We start from the raw sequence: 26,787 nt of genomic DNA on the forward strand, positions 1-26,787 counted from the left end.
CAATATGATTTAATGAAGTGATATCTATTGCTAGTTTTGTTTCCCTTTTTATTTTTTTTCTTTGCATTTTTTTTCCTTTTCGTATAGTTTGTTTTTCTGATAGTCTTAGAGACTTGAAATGTTTGTAGTCAACAGTGTTAATAATTTATCATTCTTGAGGAGTATTGGTAAGGATGCTAAATTACTGCCAATGTTAAGGAACAAGATTGCAAAACAAAGAAGTACTGCTTTGAAAGAGGAGGATCTGCAAGGAGAGGCATCAGAAGAACATAATGGGACAGGATCACAGTCAAATATACTATGTTCATATGTCAAAATTCTCTCTAAAAATAATTTTCATCCTCTGCATGTTCTCTTTGAAAACTGAATAGTATAGAAGTAAATTATCATTTACGAGACCAAAGATCACTATCAGAACAATGTGGAAATGTATTTATCTGACTATGGAAATACACAGACACACTGACACACAGAAATCAGACACCTTCTGTGATAACTGCACACCCAATCATTGTTTTATTCTCTTCATGGTAAGTTTGAGATGGCATTTGATTCTAGGACTTGTTCTTACTCTATCTTGTATATAGATGTGATTAGTACATATGAGCACTTGTGATGCCATTCATATTATATACAAAAGAGTATGAAGTTATTTTTTATTGAAGAGCTGGAAATTGAACCTATGGGCTCATGCATGCCAGGCAAGCTCTCTAGCACCAATCTATATCTCCAGGTATAATAATAATAATAATAATTTTTAAGTTATTTTTAAAACTATAAAAAATCTATTGCTACTTCAAAAAAATAGTAGTTTTGTTAGAATTATTAAACATAATTGTTACTATTAATTAAGAAAAATCCAAGTAGACTGAAAAGCTCAATTTACCAATTAGTTAGGCACGGTACATTCATCTAAACTAGGAGACTTGAAACAGCAGGGCCTTCAAAGGAAAACACCTGCCTTGTGGATGCATGTAAGATATAAAGTATTCACTTGCTTTTTAATAAGTGGAGAATGAATTATGTAACATAAACAGGCTCTTACCTGCCCTTGTCATTAAGCAGGTGGTTAGTGCCATTATTTGCATTTTCATAGCTTAATTCACATTTTCCTTTTCTAGATACATGGGGAAATTAATACAGATTTGCCCTGGGGTAGCAATTAAGATTTGTAATTTATTCTCCTTTGCATTTTATTAAGCTCCTCTAAAAACAAGTGAATTTCATGAGGGAAGGTACAATTCTAACATTATAAATCTGTACAATGAATTAGATCACAAGGTGTCTTCTCCAAATCCCACATAATCTTCTACTCAATCATTGTCTTCTTAAAGACCATACATTTCCATTAGAGAAAAATGCTTATTTAACTTGTCCTACTTAATGACTTAATATAATGTGATTGTCCCAAAACAAAAGTTACTGAAATGAGATCATTTCATTATTCCTCCTTTTCTCATATTCCAATCTGTGTATTCAGCATGACAATAATTTCTGAACATTAATTATATGAGGATTAAAATTTAATGTTCTGTGGCTCTACAAATTTTACAAGGACTTGTAGTGGTTTTAGTTAAGTCAGTATCTTCATTTTATGAGAAGTATTCGTAAGGCAAAAATTAATGCACATAAATGTTGTCCAGAGAGTTTTGAATTTTCTCTCCAAGATTTGTACTATCAGACATATAGTGTCCTACTCAGTGTTAAGATACACTTTAAAACCAATTTTATCCCATTTGTCTTTTCAGATTATTTTTAATTATTTTGTTTATTATTATTAATTTATTTGAGAGTGATAGAGAGAGAAAGAGTCAGAGAGGGAGGGAGGGAAGGAGAGAGAGAGAGAGAGAGAGAGAGAGAGAGAGAGAGAGAGAGAGAGAGAGAGAGAGAGAAAGAGAGAGAGAGAGAGAGAGAGAGAAAGAATGGGCATGCCAGGGCTTCCAGCCACTGCAAATGAACTTCAGACACGCTCGTACCTTGTGCATCTGAGTCCTGGGGAACCGAACCTCGAGCCAGGGTCCTTAGGCTTCACACGTAAGTGCTTAACTACTAAGCCGTCTCTCCAGCTCTCACATTATTTTAAAATAGAGTTTCTATTGTTGTTGCTTTACAGTATACTCACTGTACATAGAGATGTACTTCATGAACATATTGCCATACAAGTTGTACTGGGTACTTTACTTGATGCCACGACATGTAACTGGCAGTTTCGCCTCAAGGATGGCAGAGGTGATTTTAGTTTGCACTTCCAGTCATCTATTCCACCATGCGGTGGGGGGGGGGGGCAGTGAAAGCAGGAGGCCACTGATCATAGAGCAGCCACAATCAGGAAACAGAAGGTGAACTGGAAGTGGGGCGATGCTGAAAATCCTCAGTGATAAATTTATCATAATCTGGTCTGGCACTTATTGTCTTTCTGAGCTTTAAGTACATTGTCTATACGATCCTGTATTTTAGATTTCCTGTTGAGAAATCTGGCTGTTTTTCTGATGGGTTTTTCTTTGTGTGTGATGTGGTACTTGCAGCTTTCAATTCTTTCTTTGTTCTACATACTTGGTGTAAGCTTCTATTGCTTGTTTTGCATTCCTAATGCTTCCTGTACCCGAATAGCCATCTCTTTCTCGACACTTGATACATGTTATGTCAGAATTTCTCTAAATATATATTCTCTGTCATTTGCTTGCATTTCTTCATTGTGTATGCTGATGATACATATATTTATTCTCTTAATAATATTTGATAGAACTACTTCATTTTCTGGTTGAACTTGCTTTTTACTAGATCTTTATTGTTACCTGAATGTTGCAGCTCATAAACCTTGATTTCAAGACCTGATATTTTCTCTTCTATTTATAAATTCTATTGGTGAGACGTTTCACTGAGTTTTTCATTTTCAATATTTCAATTTGTTATTTGCTATAGTTACATATCTCCAAAGACTTCATCTTTTATATTTTATATTCACTTCCTTATTTCATTTAGCTGTTCCTGTATATTCTCTTTAGACATATTAAGCAGTTTGTATCCTTTTGATATTTTAGACATTTAGATTATAATTCCTTTTATTCTTTTTCTGGTTGTTTATCCTCATTGAAACCCATTACTATGGAATTGATCAATTTTATATGCATGTTACCTTGATTTTTCATGTTTCTTGCTTTGGGAACTTTTGGATTAGGTCATTGGTTTGACTTTTCTTTTGGTGCATCCTTAAACTTGCAGTAGATATTTTTCTAATTTTCAATTTTAACTGATTTGTAGTACTGTTAAGGTGTCATTCTTTCACTCTGGATTTTCTTTTTTGTGATTTTGAATACACATTATATTTTAGCTCTTGTAATTTAAAATAGAACTTAGGCCTTCCCCTAATATGTGGGGATCCCAAGGTAAAGGTATAGATAGATACTTATTTAACATATGTCCTTTTTAATTTTTTTTTTAATTTTTTTCTTATTTTTTTTTTAATTCAGCAAATACGTCAGTTTGGTACCATTATTAGGCTCATCTGTGACCTGCACCCTCCCCTTGGCCCCTCCATGTTGAGGTATATGGGTCATGCATTCTGGAGTTAGCCCACAGTTATGGGTAGGATAAATGTCTCTGCATATCATGACCCAACATGTGGCTCTGACATTCTTTCTGCCCCCTCCCACGCAAAATTTCCCTGAGCCATGTGGGGTTCATTTTTGGTCTGCTTCAGTGATAAGGTGTTGGGGCCCTCTGGGTCTCTGGATCTCTGATTTGGTAGGAGTTCATGTTTCTCTGGATTGATCTCCTTCACCCTTGTGCTGGTACCTGATTCACCAAGAAAACAGCTGGTGAGATGGCTTAGTGGTTAAGTGCTTGCCTGTGAAGCTTAAGGACCCCGGTTTGAGGCTTGACTCCCCAGGACCCACCTTAGCCTGATGCACAAGCAAGCATCTGGAATTCATTTGCAGTGGTTGAAGGCCCTGGCGTGCCCATTCCCTCTCTCCCTCTATCTGCCTTTTTCTCTCTCTGTAGCTCTCAAATAAATTAATAAAAATAACAAAAAATAAAAAATAAAACCCAGCACCCTTCCTTGTATCACCAATTTTTCTTAGTTTCAGCCGGGGCCCTTTTGAGGTATGATGGGGTGGCTCTCTCCTTAGGATCAACATCTATCTGAAAAAGAGAAGCACATTTCCCAAGAGAGAGTAAGTTAGCACCAGGACAAATGAAATAACCCTTACTTTTTTTTATAGAGAATTTAATAGGTGTAGGCCCTCTGGTAGCCCACGATTGATGGTAGCTTGTTAATGGAGAGCGGGATTATATTTAGATATGTTTCTGACTTGTTTCCCAGCTCCAGCTATGGGTCCCATACCACTGAAGGGATCAGTTAGCCGAGTCAAGAGCAGTTGGTTCCCCACCACGGCTGTGTGCCACTATTGCATTTGTGTATCACAAAAAGTTATTGCTGCTAAGTAGGTTAGACCATAAGTTGCTTGGACAGATATTGGTCATTTTCCCCCAGTCGCCCATGTAGCACCTTCTGGCGCTAGATGTGCTGACTGTCTGGGGACTGCCTCTCTTCCAGCCTCCAGCAGTGCCATTCCATTTTACGTGTCAACCACACAAAGTGTCTTCAGCAGTAGGATCTTACCACTAACTTTGGTGGTCATCAAGGACTCTGACAGAAATCTGCCTTTCTTTTAGGAAGCCTTGTAGGTCACTCTGAATTTTGAAGTCATTGGGTACCTAAACTCTCAGCACATATGCTCTGGGAACAAGGAAAAGTCCTCACCCCTTCTCTGAGAGTAGAATATTAATTGCAAAAGCAAACTCAAGTAATGCATTGCCTTGCTGTGGAAATATAGTAACAGTCAATGAAAATTGTTTCCTCAACTGCAAATACTTTGGGAAAGTAAACTAGCAAGTATAGTATGGTATATATACTTGAGCAATAGTTATGAAGGATGGAGATGTAAGGAATGTAATCTGAATGACACTAGACATTAGTGTAAGAGACTGAAAAATTAAATAGAGGATAGAAAAGTAAATGGAACAGGGGAGTTGGAATATTTTTGGTGTTTATTCAATTTACTGATTATCATAGTTACATAAAATAACAATGCAAAAATATAGAAAGGAGGTGATATGGAGAGAGTGAAAAATATAAAAGCAGGGAGAATGCAAGGGAAATTTTATGGGATACATAAGAGAAATGGTATGGATGAAGAGATAGCTTATTAGTTAAGGTGCTTTCTAGCAAACCCAAAGGACCCATGTCCAACTTAAAGACAGATGTACAAGGTGGCACATGCATCTGGATTTCCTATTGAGTGGCTGGAGGCCCTGGGATGCCCATTCCCTCTCTATGTGTCTCTCTCTTTCTCTCTCTCTCTCTCTCTCTCTCTCTCTCTCTGTCTGTCTCTGCCTATTTCACTCTCTCTCTCAAGTAAATGAATAAATAAAGCATTTTAAATAAGAGAAATAGTAGAGAGAACAAAACACAGCAGGTACAGAAAAAGAACAGCAATATAACCCAGCAAACAATATAAAAAGTAAAAATAAAAGTAAAATATAAGTAAATTAGAATATATCCATTTTTCAAAAAATATCTCCTCTACTTATATACAGAGAATGTCTCCCATTCCATAGCTGAATTTGACTCTCCTAATAGAACTTCCAAAATGTCCCTCCAGATTAAATCTATATTGGTAGTATGCCCTGTCTCAGCCAATTCCAACATGATTCCTATAGGATTAAACTTGTGACTCAGGTTTAGCAGGGAACATAACTTTCTTAATAGTTTTCCAGTTCTTGATATGAAGTAAAACATTAGGGGGCTTTATATGCAGCCAAACTCTATTTTCTACACGTGCTAGGTGGATGTGAATTGTCATGTAATGTAGTTTTGCCCATGCTTGATTTTACCTTACAAATGGTAATAGCTTTCTTACCAGGGCTGGGGCACCCATCTGTGGTATCTGAGCCAACTTTCACTTAATGTCAGCATCCATGAGTATGTTCACATGACTCTAAGTTTCTGTGATTCTCTGACTCTGATTTTTAATGGGGGGAATTTTGGGCTTTGAATTTCAGAGACATTGTTTTGCAGTGTTTTCTCTGCTTCCAGGCACAGCAGTTTCCTTCAATTCCTCTTGGGAAATGCTTCTTCTCTACTCAGCAATAGGCCATGTGCCGAGTTGCTGCCCTAGGGAGTTTCCAGCAGGCACTTCATGAAGCTTGCTGGTTTGTTCTTCAGAATTTTCTTTGTTTACAGTACCAGTTTTAATTACTATTGTACTTGACATCCACAAGTCATTGGGATATTTGCTATTTTTTTATTGTTGGACTTCTTTCTTCACTAATTACCAAGCTCCAGTACAGTGTCCCTGGGAGAGCTCTAGCTTACTGATCTCAGCTTATTTATAAGCACACATTTGCAGTATTCTTGTTCTGACAGTAGCTAGGTAAAAGATTGAGGGACTGGATCTGGTCCACAGAATCATGCCTTCTTGGTATACACAATTGCACCCGTAATGTAGAAGCCTAATTTTTTTTTAAAAGTCAGAACAGCTATATATAAATAGTATGTAGTATTGTTATTAAAAGCTTGATTTTTTTACAAATAAATGTGAAATGCCTTGGCTACATTTTTAATTCCTTCAAAACATTTAAAACTTAAGTGAAAAATTAAATGAACTAATGTTAAGTAAAACACAAAAACATTCATGCCCACAAATATTCAGAGACAATACTCTGCACCTATGTCCCAAATTTCAATTAAAATATCAGAAATGTAATTAACGAAGGTAACAAGCTAGCTTCATAGTAAAATAACCTATGGAAATGACTTTTAAATATTATTTAATTTCCCAAAAATATTATTATAGCATCTGTAAAAACTAAAAAAAATGTAATCTTAAATTACTAAAATATAAAAAGAAAGGCAAAAACATGACCAGTTTTATATTAATGCACAGATTCTGCAACATGTTTTACTTCTTAGACTATCTGACATGTCTGCTTTGGTATGGTACACAGAAAGAATATAAATGCTAGAACAAAAAATATTCATTATTTATTATTTGAAATGTGATTTTGAATTTTAAAAGACACACATGCAGTAATCTAATGGGTTTAGTATTTGAAAAGTTACAGAATGAGTTGTCCAGAATGTAAAACACACAGAAGTGGTTGTAAGTGTCTCTTTTATTAAAGAGCTCTAAGAATAATAACTTTATTAATCACTTCATCTGATCTGACATTGTTGAGAAACTTGAAATCTTTTCATTTTCTCTGTGATTATATTATACTTCTGTGAAGTCTGAAAAAAAATTGTAGCCCAGGCTGGCCTAGAACTCCTGATCCTCCTGCCACTGCCTCTTCAGCAATATCCTACTGGCATGTTCACTAAATTTTATCTATATTTTAGGATGGTAGGAATTTATGAAGATCAGCACCATGAATTTGAACTGCTTAGTCTAATATAAACTCAGAACCACATAATTAAATAAATTATTCTGGAAGAGCCATTCTCCCCTTTAATGCTTCAACTAAATTTGAAAATCGACTCAAATTAGATGCAGAAAATGACTCAAAATAAATTTAAATGTTTCAAAAGAATTTCTGAAACCTTAAAGCTATTAAAAGATAGTTGAAATAAATTGAAACTTTGTGTTTCCTTTTAAATTCATATGTCAAGTATTATCCTCAATATGACAGCACTTTGAGGTGATGCCATTGGGAGATAATTATACAATGAATGTTAGCAGAATTCTCTGAAGAGGAATAGGATCTTTCTGGAAGTAAAACCTTCTATCAGGGTGTTACATGTCCCTTTTTACCTAAAGAAGACAGTGGCCTTCAAAATATACCAAATATTCTTACACTTGAATCATTGGCTGCCAATTATCTCATCTGTACAGCAGTAAGACATATCTTTTTGTTAATAAGCCACTCTGTCCATGACATTATATTCTTACTGACCTTGATGGATTAGGACAAAATCAAAAGGTGTCCATGTATATTAAGTCCCTAGAAATATGGTTGTAGAATTGGGATTGGATAATGTGCAAAGACTGTTAAAAGTGTTGAGGTGCTGTCTAGAAAACATTATAATGTATTGAAAAAACCATTAGAGGCAATTCATGTGAGAATCTTACAAAGTATAACAGAGTGGGGGCTACTTAAAAAGTTTATATCTTCTTGACCTTCTTGAAGGACACTTAAGTAATCCAGAACATAATGTAGTTGGAAATGTCAAAAATAAAATAAATAAAATAAAATAAACAGAACATTTTGATGAGGTCTTGGACAGAAATGAGAAGCATATACCTCTCAATGGAAGAAAGGACATCCCTATTATAAAGTTAGAGATGCAACCTGGCTCATTCATGAATTTAAATACTTTTCTTATTAAAACTAAAGTTTTGGTACCTTTTAATATATAAACGTATTGCACATCACTTTTATTTCCATCAGGTTATCCTTATATGTAGCCTCTCCCCTCCCTCATTCCCCTGAAGGCCTTCTTCAAGGGAATGTTAGTAGCTCTGTGAGGTCATGATTTAACCATTAGCTCCTGTGGGGAGGACAATGACTTCTAGTACACCTTTTTCACCCTGTAGCTCTCAAAACGTTTCTGCCCCTTCTTCCTCACGGTTTCCTGAGGGGGGCATGTTATAAGTCTACTTTAGGGTTGAGATTTCAAGAGCCTTTGATTTTCTGTTTGATGAGTTTTAAGACTCGATCGATGTCTACCTCCATCTCCCTAGATAATCTCCTGATTGTAAGGCTAGCCATGAGGGCAGCATTCATATTTGATTCTCCGTTTTCTGTGTAATGCTTTCAGGTCCTGGTGGTTTTGAAAAGAGATGATTTATCTCATTTTGGCTGTCAACTTCTTGCCATTAATTGTTTTTGGGGCCTAGTGAGCAACCTTGGCTAATAACTTATTTTGGGGATAGCCTCATTCTGGCACTGGGTTCACCTACCACAGCCTATGGTTTGAGGGGAAAGCTTTCTATATCCAAGGAGGGTACTTGCACGTAAACTACCACACTTTCTTTCTCTCTCTTATATATTTCAAGTAGCTATGAAAGAAGTAGGAATAATTCATCATATTAAATTTTGATAACCTGCCCTTTCTTCCTTTTCTTGCCTCTTTTCTTTCCCTAGGCCCTTCCACACCCTGTATTATGTGTCTCCACTTGTGCGTCTGCTATCCCATCCACTATTTCCCTCTAAATTCTCTGCCCTCCCAACCTCATTCTGGCTTTCTTTTATTTTCCTTTTTTTTCTCAATTTTATTAAACATTTGCCATGATTATAAAAATATATCCCATGGTAATACCCTCCTTCCCCCCTTTTCCCCTTTGAAATTCCATTTTCCATCACATCCACTCCACAACTTACTAAGTCTCTCCTCTATTCAGATGCCATTGTCCTTCCCTCCTCTTATGATGGTCTTGTGTAGGTAGTGTCAGGCACTATGAGGTCATGGGTATCGAGGCCAAATTTTGTCTGGAGGGAGCACGTTGTAAGGAGTTCAACCCTTCCTTTGGCTCTTACATTCTTTCTGCCACCTCTTCCACATTAGACTCTGAGCCTTGGAAGGTGTGATCGAGATGTTACTCGATACTCTAGTTACTTCTTTCCAGCACCATGATACCTTCTGAGTTGTCCCAAGGTCACTGCCATCTGAAAAGAGAAGATTCTCTCTCCAAAGTGAGAGTAGTATTAATATAAGGGTATGAATATTAAGAGAAGTGTTTACTGGGCAGATATTTGGCCAGTCAGGCCAAATGAGCCAACGAGTACAATAGTGGCACATCTATCATGGTGGAAACCAACTGCCCTCCAGTTGGACTGGAGGCCTGCTCCAAGGGAGGGAATACATCCTTGATACTGAAAACTTAAACAGGGGTAGTCATGAGCCCCAGGAGTGTAACATCTGCTGATGTCTGGATAAGTGTATATACTCATTCTAGCTTTCTGAACAGTGCTTCTGAAGCTTAGCACAAGTTGTCAACCAAACTATGCCATGTTAGTTTCTGCATATAGGAGAGAACACAGAGAACATGCAGAAGTTTTTTGTTGTTTTTTTTTTTTTTTTTTTTTTTTTTTCCTGAACCTGAATAACCTATGGCATGTTCTTCACCAGGGACTTGAGGGCCTAGACTGCTTTGTTCAAAGCCTGAATGGACAGACATAGCTAAGGTGGGTGGGTAGAGTAGAGACCAGGACTGGTTCAAGCAGAAGAGGAGGGCTTAACTAGGTGCTGTGGGGCCTCATTTGCTATGCTCCAGGCAGTCTTAAAATATTTTTTTTTAAGTGAAATGTAACTTTGAAGAGCCAGATGTGCTGGTGCACACCATTAATCCGAGCACTCATGATGTAGAGGTAGGAGAATCACTGTGAATTTGACACTAGCTTGAGACTACATAATGAATTCCAGGTCAGCCAGGGCTATAGCAAGACCCTACCATGAAAACCAAATAAATAACTAAATATAAAATAAAAAGAAAGAGAACATTTAAAAGCTATTGATACATGACACATTAAAATTTATATATAAATTTAAATTTCAAATTTAGTGAAAATTGTTGAATCTAATCATATATGCATATGTAAAATCTTAACACAAATCTGAAACATGGTCAATGTAATTGTTCCGTTCCTCATATCAACTTTACCCATGTAGCTAGAATCAAACTAGTAAAATTTCAACACATTAAGAAATAGTCAAAATATATACAAGGCATTTGCAAATCCTCATATAAAGGATTGATTCTTAAGAAAATTAATAATAAATGTTGAAACTTTTTTATTTATTTAACTTGATTACAGTGAAAACACTGAGTCTTAACTGAGATTCACGTAAGCACTTAGATCTATTGAAGAAGATTAGCACATGTGTAATCTTGTATGGTTTACTCTAAGCCAGATAAACATTTTCTTTTGCAATGGTGTCAAAATTTTTTTCATAATCTCTTGGCAAACTTTTCCACTTATGGTCAGTGATACAGTGAATCTGTTAGGGAAGAGCTTATCCGCTTATACCGGATGGCAGGCAAACTCTGCAGACCCAGTATCTAAGAAAGAGCTGAAATATGGAGAAAGATAATCTTGCTTTAGAATTTTGTTCAGTCCAATTATTTATCACATTATTTCTTTTTCAGTAAGGTCTGAAAATATTTACTAGCCTCTGCAGCTCGTGACAGTCAAAAGAATGAGATTTATTGTTGCCTAAACAAAAATATATTTTAGGGGCTGGGGAAATAACCCAGAAGATGCAAGCACTAACTCTTCATGCATGAGAGCTTGATTCCATTCTCAAGGAAACAGCTGGATGGCAAAAAAGGAAAGACAGAAACAAGAAAGGGAAAAAGTAGGGAACAAAGAAAGAAGAGAGAAAGAAAGAAAGAAAGAAAGAAAAAAAGAAAGAATATTTAGCCAATATTCTCCACTGACCTCTGTACACATGCTCATGTTCAAACACCACACCTACACTACACAGTTATGCAGTAAAACTTATTTTAATCCCCTGTAAAATATGTTTCTCTTATAAAAAGAGAATATAATTGATTTTTTCCTCTCCAACATAGTTTCTACAGTTGTGAAAACTGCAAAATGTTTGTAATTTCCTGACGTTCGCCAATTTAAATTGCATTATATTAAGGTGCACTTTTGCACTTACAGCTAGGTTTTTGCATTTAAATCCAAAGGCTACGTAAAAATCTCAGTCATATTTCAATCAAGCAGAAACATTAAATTGGTCAGGGAAACTGGCTTCTTTATGGAACTCCTATCTGCTGCCCTAATAGATGGACTTGAGTACTACTTAAATTTCCGTAGGATTGCATTGTGACTGCCAAGTCATGCTGACTTAATAGCATTATAAAATACATTAATTTATAGTACTTGTCCATGGAGAACTCATAGTCATTTCTAATTTAGTTCTACTTAAATGTAAGTTTTTAGTTTGTATTTCTAATAAATTATAGGGAACATACCCATCCCACGCTTCAGTCTATAGTTCTATTGTCCTATTGTATGGGCACATTTAAGGAAAGTATTTGTCTTTTTTATTTTTTTTTAAACTAACTTCATAATTTGAGGTGGAATTCTCCTATAGAATAGGCAGTCTTGCATTTTTCAAGTGTTGGATTGCTTTCAGGCTCAGTTTGAGGGATCAGAAACCCTATGATTGATCATAGGCCAGTAAATGATGGATGATTTAATGTATAGATCCTCTCAAGTAAGGCAAGCCAAATTACAGGTCCAGCCTTTACTCCCCTGGAACATTTTTCTTTGCTTCTCTTTAATTTGGGCTATTTATGCAGCTCTTCCTGGTTTACACAATAAACTGTATTTTCACAGAATGTTAATCAGCCTCATAATAAGTGTTATTGCACCAAATCTTTGGATTCAGGTCTTAAAAACAAACATTTCTTGTATATAAACTTTGTAAAGCTTCCATCAGTAGGTTTACTTTAATACCTCTTTCCTGTAATTTTGAAAGTTATCTGGAAGCCCTCCCATCATTCACTTTAACCTTGAGTGCTTTAACTCAACATTGTGGAATAGTTTAGCTCTCTTTGCTTTTCTCCCTCACAAATTATTCTGATGTGAAACTCAGTCCCCAGAGCAATCTGAACACTGAAAACAGGAATATGTGAGGAAATGTTCAAATTTACTTGAATTGTTTATAACATAAGTAAAGAAGTACGATTCCCTCTGTCTGAGCTGGTGGGTCATTTACAGTAATCATAATCCTATGAAGGGTTATGAATGGTTGACGAAGGAGCTATTGGCCATGCACAAGACAGAGTGTTTCTATTTATTTATTTATTCTTATTTATTTATTTGAAAGTGACAGACAGAGAAAGAAAGAGGCAGACAGTGAGAGAGAGAGAGAATGGGTGCGCCAGGGTCTCCAGCCACTGCAAATGAACTCCAGACGTGCGTGTGCGCGCCCTTGCACACCTGGCTAACTTGGGTCCTGGGGTAACAAGTCTCACACCATGGTCCTATGCTTCACAGGCAAGCGCTTAACCGCTAAACCATCTCTTCAGCCTGACAGAGTGTTTCTGAGTAAAATTCATAACCAATTCAAGTAAAATGTAGTGGTTATTTTTATTGTTTAAGTACCAAACTAGATTTTCTTTGTTTGCTTACATATAGACTGATACTTTAGTAACTCAGTTATTGCCTCTTGTGGGGTGTGTGTGTGTGTGTGTGTGTGTGTGTGTGTGTGTGATGTGTATCTGCACAGATGTGCATGTGGTGCATGTGTGCAGCTATGTGTCTGGATGTCAGAGGAAAACAAGGAATGTCCTCCTCTACCACTTATCTCTGTTCTTCCTTAAATTGAAGTTGCTAAGTGAGCATGTATTTTGAACAAGCCCCAGTAATTCTCAGGTCTCTGATCCCTACAGGACTGGGGTTTGAGACGTGTGTGACAATTCCAAGATGTTTACATGGGTGCCAAGGTTTAGAGATAGGGTGGTATCATACCATCTCGGGCCCTTGTGCTTGTGGGAAGCACTCTAACCTTAAAAAAATCTCTATATTTCTAAAAGATTAAACACCAAACCTAGACTGGGTTCTTTATACTTTTGATTTCTAATGAATTGCATTCATCATTTCAATCACAAAATTTAAATTCTGTTGTACTTCTTGAATACTTTTCCTACAATAGACTAGGAGGATGGCTGATTATCCTCATGGAAGCAAGTCTGTTACAGGCTGCTGCCTGATCTGGGATGATGCTTGCAGCTGCCTCTCCACGTCTCAGAAAATTTATTACAAAATTTATAAGACTATAAGATTTATATGATATTACATGTTGTTTATATATTTATCTAATTAGATTAATAAAATATAGTTAGAATTTAAGTATTTAACTGATGAAAGCCTTCATAATTCTGAGAAGAAGCTTTTTCCAGAAAGCACAGTGGAAACCAACTTCTTAGCAAAAATCTGCTGCATTTTATGTAGGTTGCCACCACCTATTCCAGGTTTATATAACCATCTCCATCTAATCTGTTCTCTGGAGTTTATAATATATATTTATTGATTTCCCTGTTCCTAAACTGGGGGATGGATTTCGTGAAAAAGCTTGCAAGTGTTTAGCAAGTCCGAAATCGTTTATCCAAGCAATCATTCTCCCCAGTTCTATTACCACCTCTAACCATTTGGTTTTCCATGACAATCAGCTTTTCCCCAGTTTCTCTCCCTTAAATCTGATATCATGTCTTGTTATAATCTGAGGCTGTGGCAGGTAGTGCACTCTCAAAGAAAAATTAAGTTGTCTCGAGAAAAGAAATTGATATATATATAGATCAATTTTCCATTTGTAATTGTTTCCTTTCTGATGATTTTATAACATGTATAGGGTATTGAAAAACTTGTGAAAAACGTGGGAAGAAAATATTGATTTGGAATGTTTTAATCAAAAATTTTGATAAATTTTCTAGGATACACATGTATTTACTTTCATTTAAACCTTGCATAAAAAGAATATGAACATCACTTGGCACCCTGCACATAAAATTTTATGTCTGTATAAAATTAAATTTAAATAGGTAGCAATATGTTCTGATTGGTATTTGGACTATTTTTGCATTATCTGTTGTTTGATAATTTACATAATTTATTCTGTGTTTTTACAAATTGCATTATATGCAATACACTGTATAACTTATTTTTCCTAGTGGTCAGTTAATTCACTGAAGATAGATTAACTATAAATACAACACATATAACAGACACCAAAATAATGAATGTTGGTGAAAAGAATGGAAGATATGAAATAACAAAACAAATGTTTTAAATAGCTTCCTGTATTATAAAATGAAAAATTTCAACTAGTGAATATGCATTATGTTGTAATTCATAATGATTGGTAGCCTATTAATAAATTATATTGAAATTTGGTTGAATATAAGTGATTTTCAGTAATAGTTAGCCTAATATGTAAACCAACAGTTTATATGCTCTTGTTTATAGTTTAGTCTTTCTTTTTATGATAATTTATATCTTCTTCTAATATGATTTGACCATTTGACCTGGTATTATTAGTTATTACTTAATGCATTTGACCTGGTATTATTAGTTATTACTTAATGCATATATAACTTCCTTTTGATTGAACTATGTCTTTAGCAATTCCACTAGTTATGTTTTCTGTTTATCAATAAGTGATCAGTAGAGAGTTTTGATGGCTGAATTAGAGAGAAGATGAAATGGACATATTTTCATATCTGCAATTGCATTCAATGTCATCTGTTGAAGTTACAAAGGGGTTGACATGTCACATTAAGGTTACATTTATGTAGCTTTTCAGGTTCATCTTCTTTATTTCTGTGACTTTGGACCCAGGTATGGAGCAATGTATAATTGAGAAAAGAGTTTTATAAACTAGTATTTAAAATGCTTGAATTTCATTTGTGAAATAAAATGTCTACTTTCCTCACAGATTCAACTTTCAGTCATTTCTTTGTCATGGCTGATGTATTTTTATTTGTCATGACTGAAATATTTCATACTGGAGGCTATAGTTCTGTACACTGAATTCTATGTCTTCACAAAATGATAGAGAATTATTTGAATTAGAGTAACCAACAAACTATGATTATATGCAAAGAAAACTTCTTTAGTGTATCATCATTCTTATTTCTAAGATATTAAAGAGTAAGAGAATTACTCTGTTTATGCCTATGAGTCTAGCTGAGCAGACACGTAGTTTACTTGCTGTGTCAAGCTGACAGGGAGGACACAGAGGACAGTCCACAAATTAGTCTCTTCTGAAGTAGACTTTCTATATGTTTCAGATAGTCTATGGAAAGTGTTAATAAGAAAATATTCTAGCTGGACATGGTGGTACACACCTTTAATCTTAGCACTTGGGAGGCAGAGGTGGGAGGATCATCAAGAGTTTGAGGCCACCCTGAACTACATAGTTAATTCTAGGTCAGCTTGGACCAGAGTGAGACCCTACCTCGAAAAACCAAAAAAAAAAAAAGAAAGAAAGAAAATATGAAAATATTCAATTGACATCTTAATAACCTGATTATTTATCCTTGTTAAAATGTATGAAGTATAAATGTATGCATTTTTCTTCTAGCACTGGTTGTTTTGAGCAACCTGGAACCGAATACAACTTATGAAATCAGGGTTGCAGCCGTGAATGGAAAAGGGCAAGGAGACTACAGTAAGATAGAAATCTTCCAGACGTTACCTGTGCGTAAGTAGTCATCACCATTTATCTTTCTCTGGATAGGTTCTTACCATGAACATTTAATGGGGGTTTCAAATGCAGAGAGAGGTTTTAACACTTTGGGGAAGAGAATTATATCTCTGTGAAAGTGGTTTCTAAGGATGGTGGCATCTCAGATAAAAATACCTTTGCCTTTAGAGTTAGACATAAAAGAAAAGGTGCATGTGATGTATACAGAAAAAATATTTTCTACCGAAAATTCCTTTTTATTCATAGTGTGAATAATTAGAGCTAGACTTTAGATACTATTCCGTGATCATAGGAAGATGTTTTTTATGATATGTCACATCTCCTGTTCTGTTAATGAGGTTTATTGCCTTAATCCCATAAGTTTTGTAGGGTCTACTGTCAGAAAAATGAGGCTCTAAATTATCTCTTACAGAGTGACTACAGAAGGTAGAAATAAAAACTACTGGAGTGTTCTTTTCATAATTATCCTGTTTTTTTGGTATTATGTTATTTGAATTTATATGACCTTATGATAAATTTTAATACATTTCTTTTTAAGTTAGTCATTGTAAAATGAAGGAAAAATTAATGAATATGAGTCAGAAATTCTTGTGAATAATCTTTGCATAAATCCCTTGTTCTGTATACAATTCTTTTTATAAAAACAATTAGGGAATCAAAATTGGTGATGACAATTTATTTTTGTTGTAATTTGATCAATAACTTTTCCTCATTTCTATCCTCTGCTCCAAGCTCCCTTTATCAGAAATATGATAGATAATTGGGGATGGTTTTGAATTTTATTTGATTTATCAATTATAATAAAAACATTGGTGTGTGTTATCCTTTATATATATGCATGACTATTTTAATATATGTATGTGGAAAAGAGTTGCTACTAAAATATAGCTTCTGCATTATCCCTAAATCTAATCATTAAAGAAATAAGATTACAGTTTCAGTATTAAATGAATATGTATTATACATGTAAATTATCAATTTGAAGTTAGAAATTATACTAATCTATGTAATGGTATGAGTTTTCTCAAAAAATCATTAAACAAGGTTATTTATTTATTTTCTTTGTATATTATTTTTAAATCTATTATATGAATTATAGTTGATGACTTACACACACAAACATACACACACACACACACACACACACACACACATATCATGGCATGCCATCATATCTGCACACTAATTTGAATACATTTATTGATACAAAAATTATTTAAAAATTCCTCTGTTCACCATTTCTATATAGCTCTAGCATACTCCGTAATTTTATTGTTTTTCTGTCAGCAATTCTTATTATCCTATTCTTTTAAAATGGCCTCATTTTCCTGGGATTACTTGTTTTCGTAAAGTTGTAGTCATCATATTAGAAAGGTAACTGGGCTGATAGAAAGACCAGTGGATAAAGTACTTGTGCAAACATGATTATGTGAGAATGTCTGCCATGAGATGGGAGCATTTCTCTGGAAGGTTGTAAAAGAGCTAGCCTGGTAAGCTGAGATTGTAACAAGAGAAGTCCAAACAAGATAAAGGCAAGGACTGACACGAAAGTTTCTCTCTGAACTCTACACATTCACCATGGTAGGTATATGCATGCCTATACTCACAATGCACACACACACACACACACACACACACACACACAGAGAGAGAGAGAGAGAGAGAGAGAGAGAGAGAGAGAGAGAGAGAGAGAGAGAGGGAGAGGGAGAGAGAGATTGAGACCAAGTTAACTTGCACAGTTATCAGTTAGCCCAGGTTCTCAGAATTGGAATGAAATCTTTCTCACATCCCTTTGCTCACATAGATTTTTGCCTTGGTCTTGCTACGAATAGACTAAGTATTAGATACTTCTTAAACACAGCAAATTTTAGTTTCTATTTGTGCTATCTATAATGAGTTCATATCCAATCCATCTCCACAGAGGCTACTTCCTGAGCCATCAGATCAATTTCACACAATAAGGAGTTCCTATTCTAACATATATCTAGTATATATGGCATCCTTGATGTAGAAAATTATTTGTTTCCAGTGATTCCTATTTTATTCAAGTAATATCAGCATATCTGTTATATATGATGAACGCTTACAAAATCAAGTATGTGCATGAAGCTCAGAGAAAACAAAATGTTAATATAATAATGTATAGAAATCTGGACTAATTTTTTATCCAAATTTATATTAAACGTTTTCAAAAATATTTTACTTATTTACACACAGAGAGAGACAGAGAAGGGAGAGAGAGAATGGGTACCCCAGGGCTTCTCTCCACTGTAAATGAACTCCAGATGCATATACCACTTTGCGCATCTGCCTTCATGTGGGTACTCGGGAGTTAAATCCAGGCTGTTAGGCTTTTCAGGCAAGCACTTTAAGTGCTGAACCATCTCTCCAGCCCCTAAATTTATATTTTAATGATTATTAAAGCATCTTACTAAATGTAAGCCATTATATGTCTTGGTAGATAGATACATATAGTTTAATGTGTTTGTATATTTATATTAATGACTATTTACAAAATAAATTTACATTAATAAAATAAACAGGATTACACTATGAGTAATAAGAGTTGTAAAGCTTTTTTTTTTATTAATTAGTTTTATACTCAGCGAATATAGTCATTTGTTACCATTGTTAGGATCAACCATGTTCTACCCCATCCCCCTGGCCCCTCCTTGTAAGAGTTGTAAAGTTTTATGATTGAAAAATTGAATGTATTTTCACAGAACTTGCATATTAATATCAATATTAAATTTTATACTATTATAGAAAATGCTTCTAGATTAGTATCACTTGTTTCTATATGGGTTAATGAGTGTAAAAGATTATAACAAAAAAAATATATCAAGTAGTTAATCTAGAAAAATGTCTTATAGTTTGGAGCTACAATAAGTGTTCATATAATATATTTTCTTCCTGGAGTGCTGGCACAGACCTTTAATCCCAGCACTCAGGAAGCAGAGGTAGGAGGATTGCTGTGAGTTCAAGGCAAGCCTGAGACTATATAGTGAACTTCAGATCAACGTAGGCTAGTGTGAGACCCTACCTCAAAAAAAAAAAAAAAAAAAACAACAGATAAACAAATAAAGATGAAGTTTCATGGACATATGAAATGAGTGAAAATAAAGCAATGTTGTACTGCATGCTTAGGTGAACCAAGCCCTCCATCCATACATGGACAGCCAAGCAGTGGAAAGAGTTTTAAACTCAGCATCACCAAACAGGATGATGGAGGGGCCCCTATTTTGGAGTACATTGTGAAATACAGAAGTGTAAGTATTTGTTTATTACAATTTTGTCTTTTTTGTTATGTGAAAAGTCACAACAAGTTAATATGCAATATGTGAGCATATGCTCAATAATACCACTAGTGTTAAACGTCCACTTTGAAATCTGTCATTCTAAGTTGCTAATATTTTTTAACTGAATTATAAGCATAGAACATTGAAACAATATGAGAGCTTTCAACTGATTTCTAGGTTTGAAGTACAACTTGCTAACATTACGGAAATAACAATTTAACATACCTCTTACTAGTCTGACAACTTTTGGAAGAAATGTTCTACCTAATATTCTCTTTGTTAGTAGTGCATGGGGCTACCTCCTAGAGTCCATCAGGCCACAGGTTAGTTACTTTTCCAATTGCTTTAACAAAATACCTGCCTAAAAAAACCTAGGGAAGAAAGTGTTTATTTGACTTGGTTTAATAATGGGATAAAATCCATCACAGTAGATTGTCATGAGTCATGGTCACACTGTATCTGTAACCAAGAGGCAGAGAGGAAGGAAGGCACTGATTTTACTGCCTAGTTTTTATTCAGTCTTGAGGCTTTAGACAAGTCACATGGGTATACTTGGTCAGTGCAGGGGAAGGGAGATTATCCTAGGCTTGAGATGATAAAAAAAAAAAAAAAAGCTTGCTTTTGGATATTTTTATCTTTTTTCTTTAGCTGAAAGTGAGTCCAAAGAATACTGAGAAGGATTTTCCCTCAAAACTTTCCAACAAACATTATCATCTATAAATATGTTAAACTTGTACTTCTTACTAAAGTGATGATAGAGCTTTAATATTTTTCTGTGATGGACCCTGTTTTAAATTATAATATGGTTGTTTCAAGATTCTAGACTTAGATGCAATATTAAAAAATGAATCTGATTTTAATGAAATATTTCATTAATTAATTTCAGATGTTAAATCAACTACTTAAATTTAATTCTATTATCACCATCATGAGACAATTCTTTCCAGGTGTCATTATTTTGCTATAACATTTTGTTTACAATACAGAAAATCTCTTGTCAATGGCTCACATTCATTATCTTGTTGATAGTAGCCCTAATCATTGTTGAAGGCAAAAATTGTCCACTTAAGTAACACACCTATCTAGAGCCTAATATCCTCACAAAATGCCAATACTGACATTTTATTCATTCAATTATATATGTGGACACATATTTTAGTTTATACTAAGCACAATTTTGTGTTTAAAATGACTTAATAATTATTTTGATTTATTTAAATTGGGATAAGAAATAACTTTATGAAAGCCAGGCATGTTGGCACATTCCTTTAATCCCAGCACTCAGGAGGCAGAGGTAGGAGGATCACCATGAGTTCAAGGCCACCCTGATACTACATAGTTAATTCCAGGTCAGCCTGGACTAGAGTGAGATCCTACCTCAAAAAAAACAAATGCCGGGCGTGCACGCCTTTAATCCCAGCACTCGGGAGGCAGAAGTAGGAGGATTGCTGTGAGTTCGAGGCCACCCTGAGACTACAGAGTGAATTCCAGGTCAGCCTGGGATACAGTGAGACCCTACCTCGGAAAACCAAAAAAAAAAAAAAAAAAAACTTAACATTTTAATCATAATGAGATTGATAAAATAGGATAGATCAGTTTTACAGAATGGCCACTTATATGTTTGTAAATTTGCAAATTCTTGATAAGGCATGATTGAAAATGCCTAGTCTCAGATGTTTATAGGCCATCCGTATTTCTTCTTTTGAGAACTGTCTATTGAGTTTCATAGTCCATTTTTTATCATCTTTTTTTAATTAGTTTTCTATTCTGCAAGTACAGGGAGTTTTACATCTTTAGCCATCAGAGAAATGCAATTTAAACTACTTTGAGATTCCATCTCACTTCTGTCAGAATGGCTATCATAAGGATAACAAATGACAATAAATGGTGGTGAGGATGCAGAAAAAGAGGAACCCTTCTACACTGTTGGTGGGAATGTTATCTGATGCAGTCATTGTGGAAATCAATGTGGAGGTTCCTGAGACAGCTAAAAATAGATTTACCATGACCCACCTGTATCAGTCCTAGGCATATATCCTAAGGACTTGTCTCACTATCTTAGAGACACTTGTACATCCATGTTTATTGCTGCTCTAGTCACAACAGCAAGGAAATGAAGCCAGCCTAGATGACACTCAAATGATGAATGGATAATGAATATGTGGTACATTTATACAATAGATTTCTATTCATTGGTAAAGAAAAACAATTACAAAATTTGCAGGGAAATGGATGAACCTAGAAGAGATTATACTTTGGTAACCCGGGCCCAGAAAGCCAAATGCCACATGTTCTCTTTCATATATGGATCCCAGCTGCATATGCTTAGACATGTAAGTGTCTAAAAGAGTAAAGATCGGTAGCAGAGAACAGTAAGCTAGAAAGTGCCTATAAAGTTTAGGAGAGGGGAAGACTTAAGGAGATGGTATTGTGTCTATATATACATATACATATACATATACACATATACATATACATATACATATACATATACATATACATATACATATGCATATGCATATATATATATGTATGTATATATATATGTATGTATGTATATTTATAAGTTATATTAAATTAAATTATATATGTAAAAAAGAAAATGCCTAGTTTTGTATTAAAATTTGAGTGATGGGAAATGTCATTTTAAAAATATTGTTTCCAGCTGGGCGTGGTGGCACACACCTTTAATCCCAGCACTCGGGAGGCAGAGGTAGGTGGATCACTGTGAGTCCTATGCCAATAGTGAATTCCAGGTCAGCCTTGGCTAGAGTGAGACACTACCTGGAAAAAAAAAATTCCATTAATATTACTTTTCCTATCTCCTATATAATGATAGCCATTCATTATTGTTGCTTCTCTTTTTCTTTGGCTGTGTATATTGGTGTGAATGTGGATTATGTGTGTGAGGGAATGGGCATGCATGCACCATGGCATGTTGGTGAAAGCCAGAGACCAATGGGTAGGTATTTTATTTTTCTTTAAAAAAAAAGTTGGAAAAACATATGATGTGTTTTTATTAAAATTTTGACATGCAGTGTCAAGTAAATAAGATAAAAGCATATATAAAACATTCTAAAATTTTGAATGAATGATTAGGTAGATACACAGGCAGATAAATGTACAAAATTGCTAAATGGCTATATATATCTTCATTCAATTATGTACTGATATATATTGGATCTGGTTCTGACTTGTTTCCCACTTCCAGCTGTGAGTTCCATTTCACTGAATGGATCAGTTTGCCAAATCAAGAGCAGTTAGTTTACCACCATGGCTGTGTACCACTATTACACTTGTGTGAGCATCACAACAGGTTATTTGCTGCTAAGTATGTTATACAAAGAGTTGTTTGTACAGATATTTGTCATTTCCCCCAGTCGCCCATGATAGCACATTTTGGCACTAAACACATTGAATGTCTGGGGACTGACTCTCTTCCAGCTTCCAGCCATGTCACTCTATGTTACATGTCAACTACACATGGTGTCTTTAGCAGTTGAGTCTTACCTCTAAACTTTGGTGGGTCATGGAGTACTCTGACACAATTCTGTCATTCATGTTTTTGTACATGTGTATAAATTTATATTTTCTTCCAAAAGATCACTGGAGGTGTGAAGATGGCTCAGTGGTTAAAGGCACTTGTTTGCAAACTTTGCACAGCTCAGTTTGATTCCCCAATACTCATGTAAAGACAGATGTACAAAGTAGCACATATGTCTGGGGTTTGTTTGCAGTGGAAAGAGGTACAGGTGTGCCCATATTCTTACTCTCTCTTTCTGTGAAATAAGCAAATAAATATGTTTTTTGATATGGCTTAATAGTTAAAGGTGCTTGTTTGCAAAGCCTGCCAGCTCAGGTTCAATTCCCCAGGACCCATATATATAGCCATATGCACAAAGAGTCACATATATCTAGAGTTTGTTTGTAGTGGCAAGTGGTCATGGCATCCTCTCTCTCTCTTTTTAAAATTTATCTATTTTTTTATTAATTAGATTTTTACTCAGTGAATACAGTCAAGTTGTTACCATTGTTAGGCTCATCCATGTCCTACTCCCTCCCCTGGCCAGTCCTCGTTGTGGTATATGGGTCATGCATTGGGGGGTTAGATGTCAGTTATGGGTAGGAAGAAATGTCTCTGTTTATCATGACCCAACATGTAGCTCTGACATTCTTTCCACCCCCTTTTATGCAAAATTTCCCTGAGCCATGTTGGGTTCATTTTGGGTCTGCATCAGTGATGAGGTATTGGGAGCCTCTGTGTCTCTGGATCTCTGATTTGGTAGGAGTTCATTGTTCCCTGTGTTGATCTCCTTCACCCTTGTGCTGGCACCTGGTTCACCAAGAAAACAGCACCCTTGCTTGTTTCGCCAATTATTCTTAGTTTCAGCTGGGGCCCTTTTGAGGTATGATGGTTTGGTTCTCTCCTTAGGATCTACATCTATGTGAAAAAGAGAAGCAATTTCTCCAATGGAGTGTAAGTTAGCACCAGACATTTGGGATAAACCTTATTTTTTTATAGAGAATGTAATAGGTGTAGGCCCTCTTGTAGCCCGTGATTGGTGGTAGCTTGATAATGGAGAGCGGGCTCATGTTTGGATATGGTTCTGACTCATTTCCCAGCTCCAGCTATGGGTCACATTCCATTGAGCAGATCAGTTAGCCAAATCAAGAAGAGTTGGTTTCCCACCATGGCTGTACACCACTATTGCACTTGTGTGAACATCATGACAGGTTATTTGCTGCTAAGTAGGTTAGACCATGAGTTGCTTGGACAGATATTGGTGATTTTCCCCCAGTTTCCCATGTAGCACCTTCTGGCACTAGATGCCCTGACTGTCTGGAGACTGACTCTCTTTCAGCTTCTAGCCATGTCATTCCATTTTATGTCAACAGTAGGGTCTTACCACTAACCTTTGGTGGGGCATCAAGTACTCTGACAGAAATCTGTCTTTCTTTTAGGAAACCTTGTAGGTCTCTCTGATCAAAAGCTCATTGTGGATGATAGCCACTTGCTGTTACTGGAACTTACTGGTCAGTGCCCACTAAGAAAAAGAAGGAAGAAAAATATAGTAATATAAAAGAGTTAGAGAGAAGAGGGAGAGAGAGAGAGAAGCAGTAGAAGATCAAGGTCAGTTTTCATTGTACCCTCTCCTGGGATTTATGACTCAGATATACCCTCTAAGGCCTGGTGAAGGCTTCCATAGTGGTTGTACCATCTTACAGTCCCACCAATAGTGAATGAAGGTTCCTATTTCTCCACATCCTCACCAGTATTTGTTTTCATTTGATTTTTTAATGTTTGCTATAATTACTAGGGTAAGGTGTAATCTCATAGTTGTTTTAATTTGCTTTTCCCTGATGATTAGGGATGATGCACATTTTCTTAAATCTGCATTTACAATTTGTATTTCTTCCTCTGGGAACTGCCTGTCCAGTTCTTTGCCCTATTTTGTGAGTGGGGTGTTTGACATTTTATTGTTTACGTTTTTGAGTTTTTTTGTAGATTCTATAGATTTGGCCTCTGTCAGTTGGATATTCATCAGATATTTTCTCCCATTCTGTGGTTATCAAGTTTCAATTTCCTGTATATGATTATCCAGTTTGTCCAGCAATATTTGTTGAAGATGTTATCTTTTCCTGACTATATTGTTAGGGCCTTTGTCAAATATCAAGTAGTTGTAGTTGCTTGAACCAAAGTTTGGTCCTCTATTCTATTTCATTGATCTATATGCCTATTTTTATTACAGTATCATGCTGTTTTTTTATTATTATTACTATGGCTTTGTAATTTAGCTTTATGTCATGTATGGTGATGATTCCAGAGGTATTTCTTTTGCTGAGGATGTGCTTGGGTATTGAGGCCCTCTGCCTTTCCATATGAATTTTGAGATCATCATTTTTTCTATCTCTATGAAGAATAATGTTGGAGTTTAAATTGGAATTCCATTAAATCTGTATATTGCCATTGGTAGGATTGCTATTTTCACAATGTTAATTCTGAAGTATCTCCATTTTCTCAAGTCCTCCTCAATTTCCTTTTTGAGTGTTTTTATATTTTCATTGTATCAAACTTTTACTTCTTTAGATAATGTAATTCCTAAGAATTTTATTATTTTTGGTTGCTATTGCTGTTGAAGATGGGGCAATGTCCCTTATTCCTTTCTCTATATCTTTTTCATTTTCATATAGGAAGGCTACTGATTTCTGTGCATTGATTTTGTATTCTGCTACTTTGTTAAAGTAGTTAATCACCTTCAAGTATTTTTGAATTAAGTCTCTCTGATCTCCTACACATAGAATCATGTTGTCTGCAAATAGAGCTAACTTAACTTCTTTCTTTCCAAATTGTATCCCTTTTATTTCTTTTTTCCTGTCTTATTGTTTGAGCTAGGGCTTCCAGTACTGTATTGAAGAGCAGAGGTGAGAGTGGACACCCCTGTCTTGTTCCTGATCTCAATAGGAACTCCTCCAGTCTCTACCCATTAACTATTATTTGGGCTTTAGTAATTTTGTATATAGCCTTTATTATGTTAAGATACGAACTGACCATGCCAATTCTCTCCAATGTTTTGAGCATGAAGTGATGTTGTATTTTGCCAAAGGCCTTTTCTGCATCTATTGAAATGATCATGTGGTGTTTGTGTTTAACTTTGTTTATATGCTGTGTTAGAGTGACAGATTTCCATATGTTGAAGCACCCCTGTATTCCTGGGATGAATCCCATTTGTTCAAGGTGGATAGTGCTTTTGATATGTTGTTGAATTTGGTTTGCAAGGATTTTGTTCAGGATCTTTGCGTGCAATTTCATCAGGGAAATGGGCTGGTAGTTTTCTTTTCTTGTGGCATCTCTGTCTGGGTTTGGAATTAGGGTAATACTAGCTTCATAGAAGGAGTTGGGAAGCTTTCTCTGTTCTCCAATTGTGTGGCACAGTTTGGAAAAGACTGGTTTGTGTTCTTCCATGATGGTCTGATAGAATTCAGCTGAGAAGCCATCAGGTCCTGGACTCTTCTTTTTGGGAAGGTTTTATTACCTTTTCAATCTTGGTGAGAGTGATAAGTTTGTTTAGGAGATTAATCTGCTCTGAGTTTGGCTTTGGTAGATGGTATGTGTCCAGTAATTTATCCTTTTTCTCCATATTATCTAGTTTTGTGGAGTAGAAGTTTTTGAAATAAGTCCTGATGATTCTCCCAATTTCACTTATGTCTATTGTGATCTCTCCTTTTTCATTTCAAATTTTGTTAATTTTAAGTGTCTCTTTACTT

At 35.4% G+C, this 26,787-nt stretch overlaps 1 protein-coding gene across 5 annotated transcripts in view; it reads left to right on the forward strand.

Moving 5' to 3' along the window:
• The window catches only part of Ncam2 (neural cell adhesion molecule 2), a 464,091-nt gene that overhangs the window by 392,438 nt on the left and 44,866 nt on the right, over nt 1–26,787 (forward strand). For all 5 annotated transcript variants that reach the window (XM_045149438.1, XM_045149439.1, XM_004654373.2 and 2 more), the window contains 2 exons: nt 16,100–16,219; nt 19,370–19,491. In XM_045149438.1, coding sequence (XP_045005373.1) covers nt 16,100–16,219; nt 19,370–19,491 — 242 coding nt within the window. The remainder of the gene's footprint in view (nt 1–16,099; nt 16,220–19,369; nt 19,492–26,787) is intronic.

This window comes from Jaculus jaculus, chromosome 5 (assembly GCF_020740685.1).
Source record: "Jaculus jaculus isolate mJacJac1 chromosome 5, mJacJac1.mat.Y.cur, whole genome shotgun sequence".
NCBI lineage: Eukaryota > Metazoa > Chordata > Mammalia > Rodentia > Dipodidae > Jaculus > Jaculus jaculus.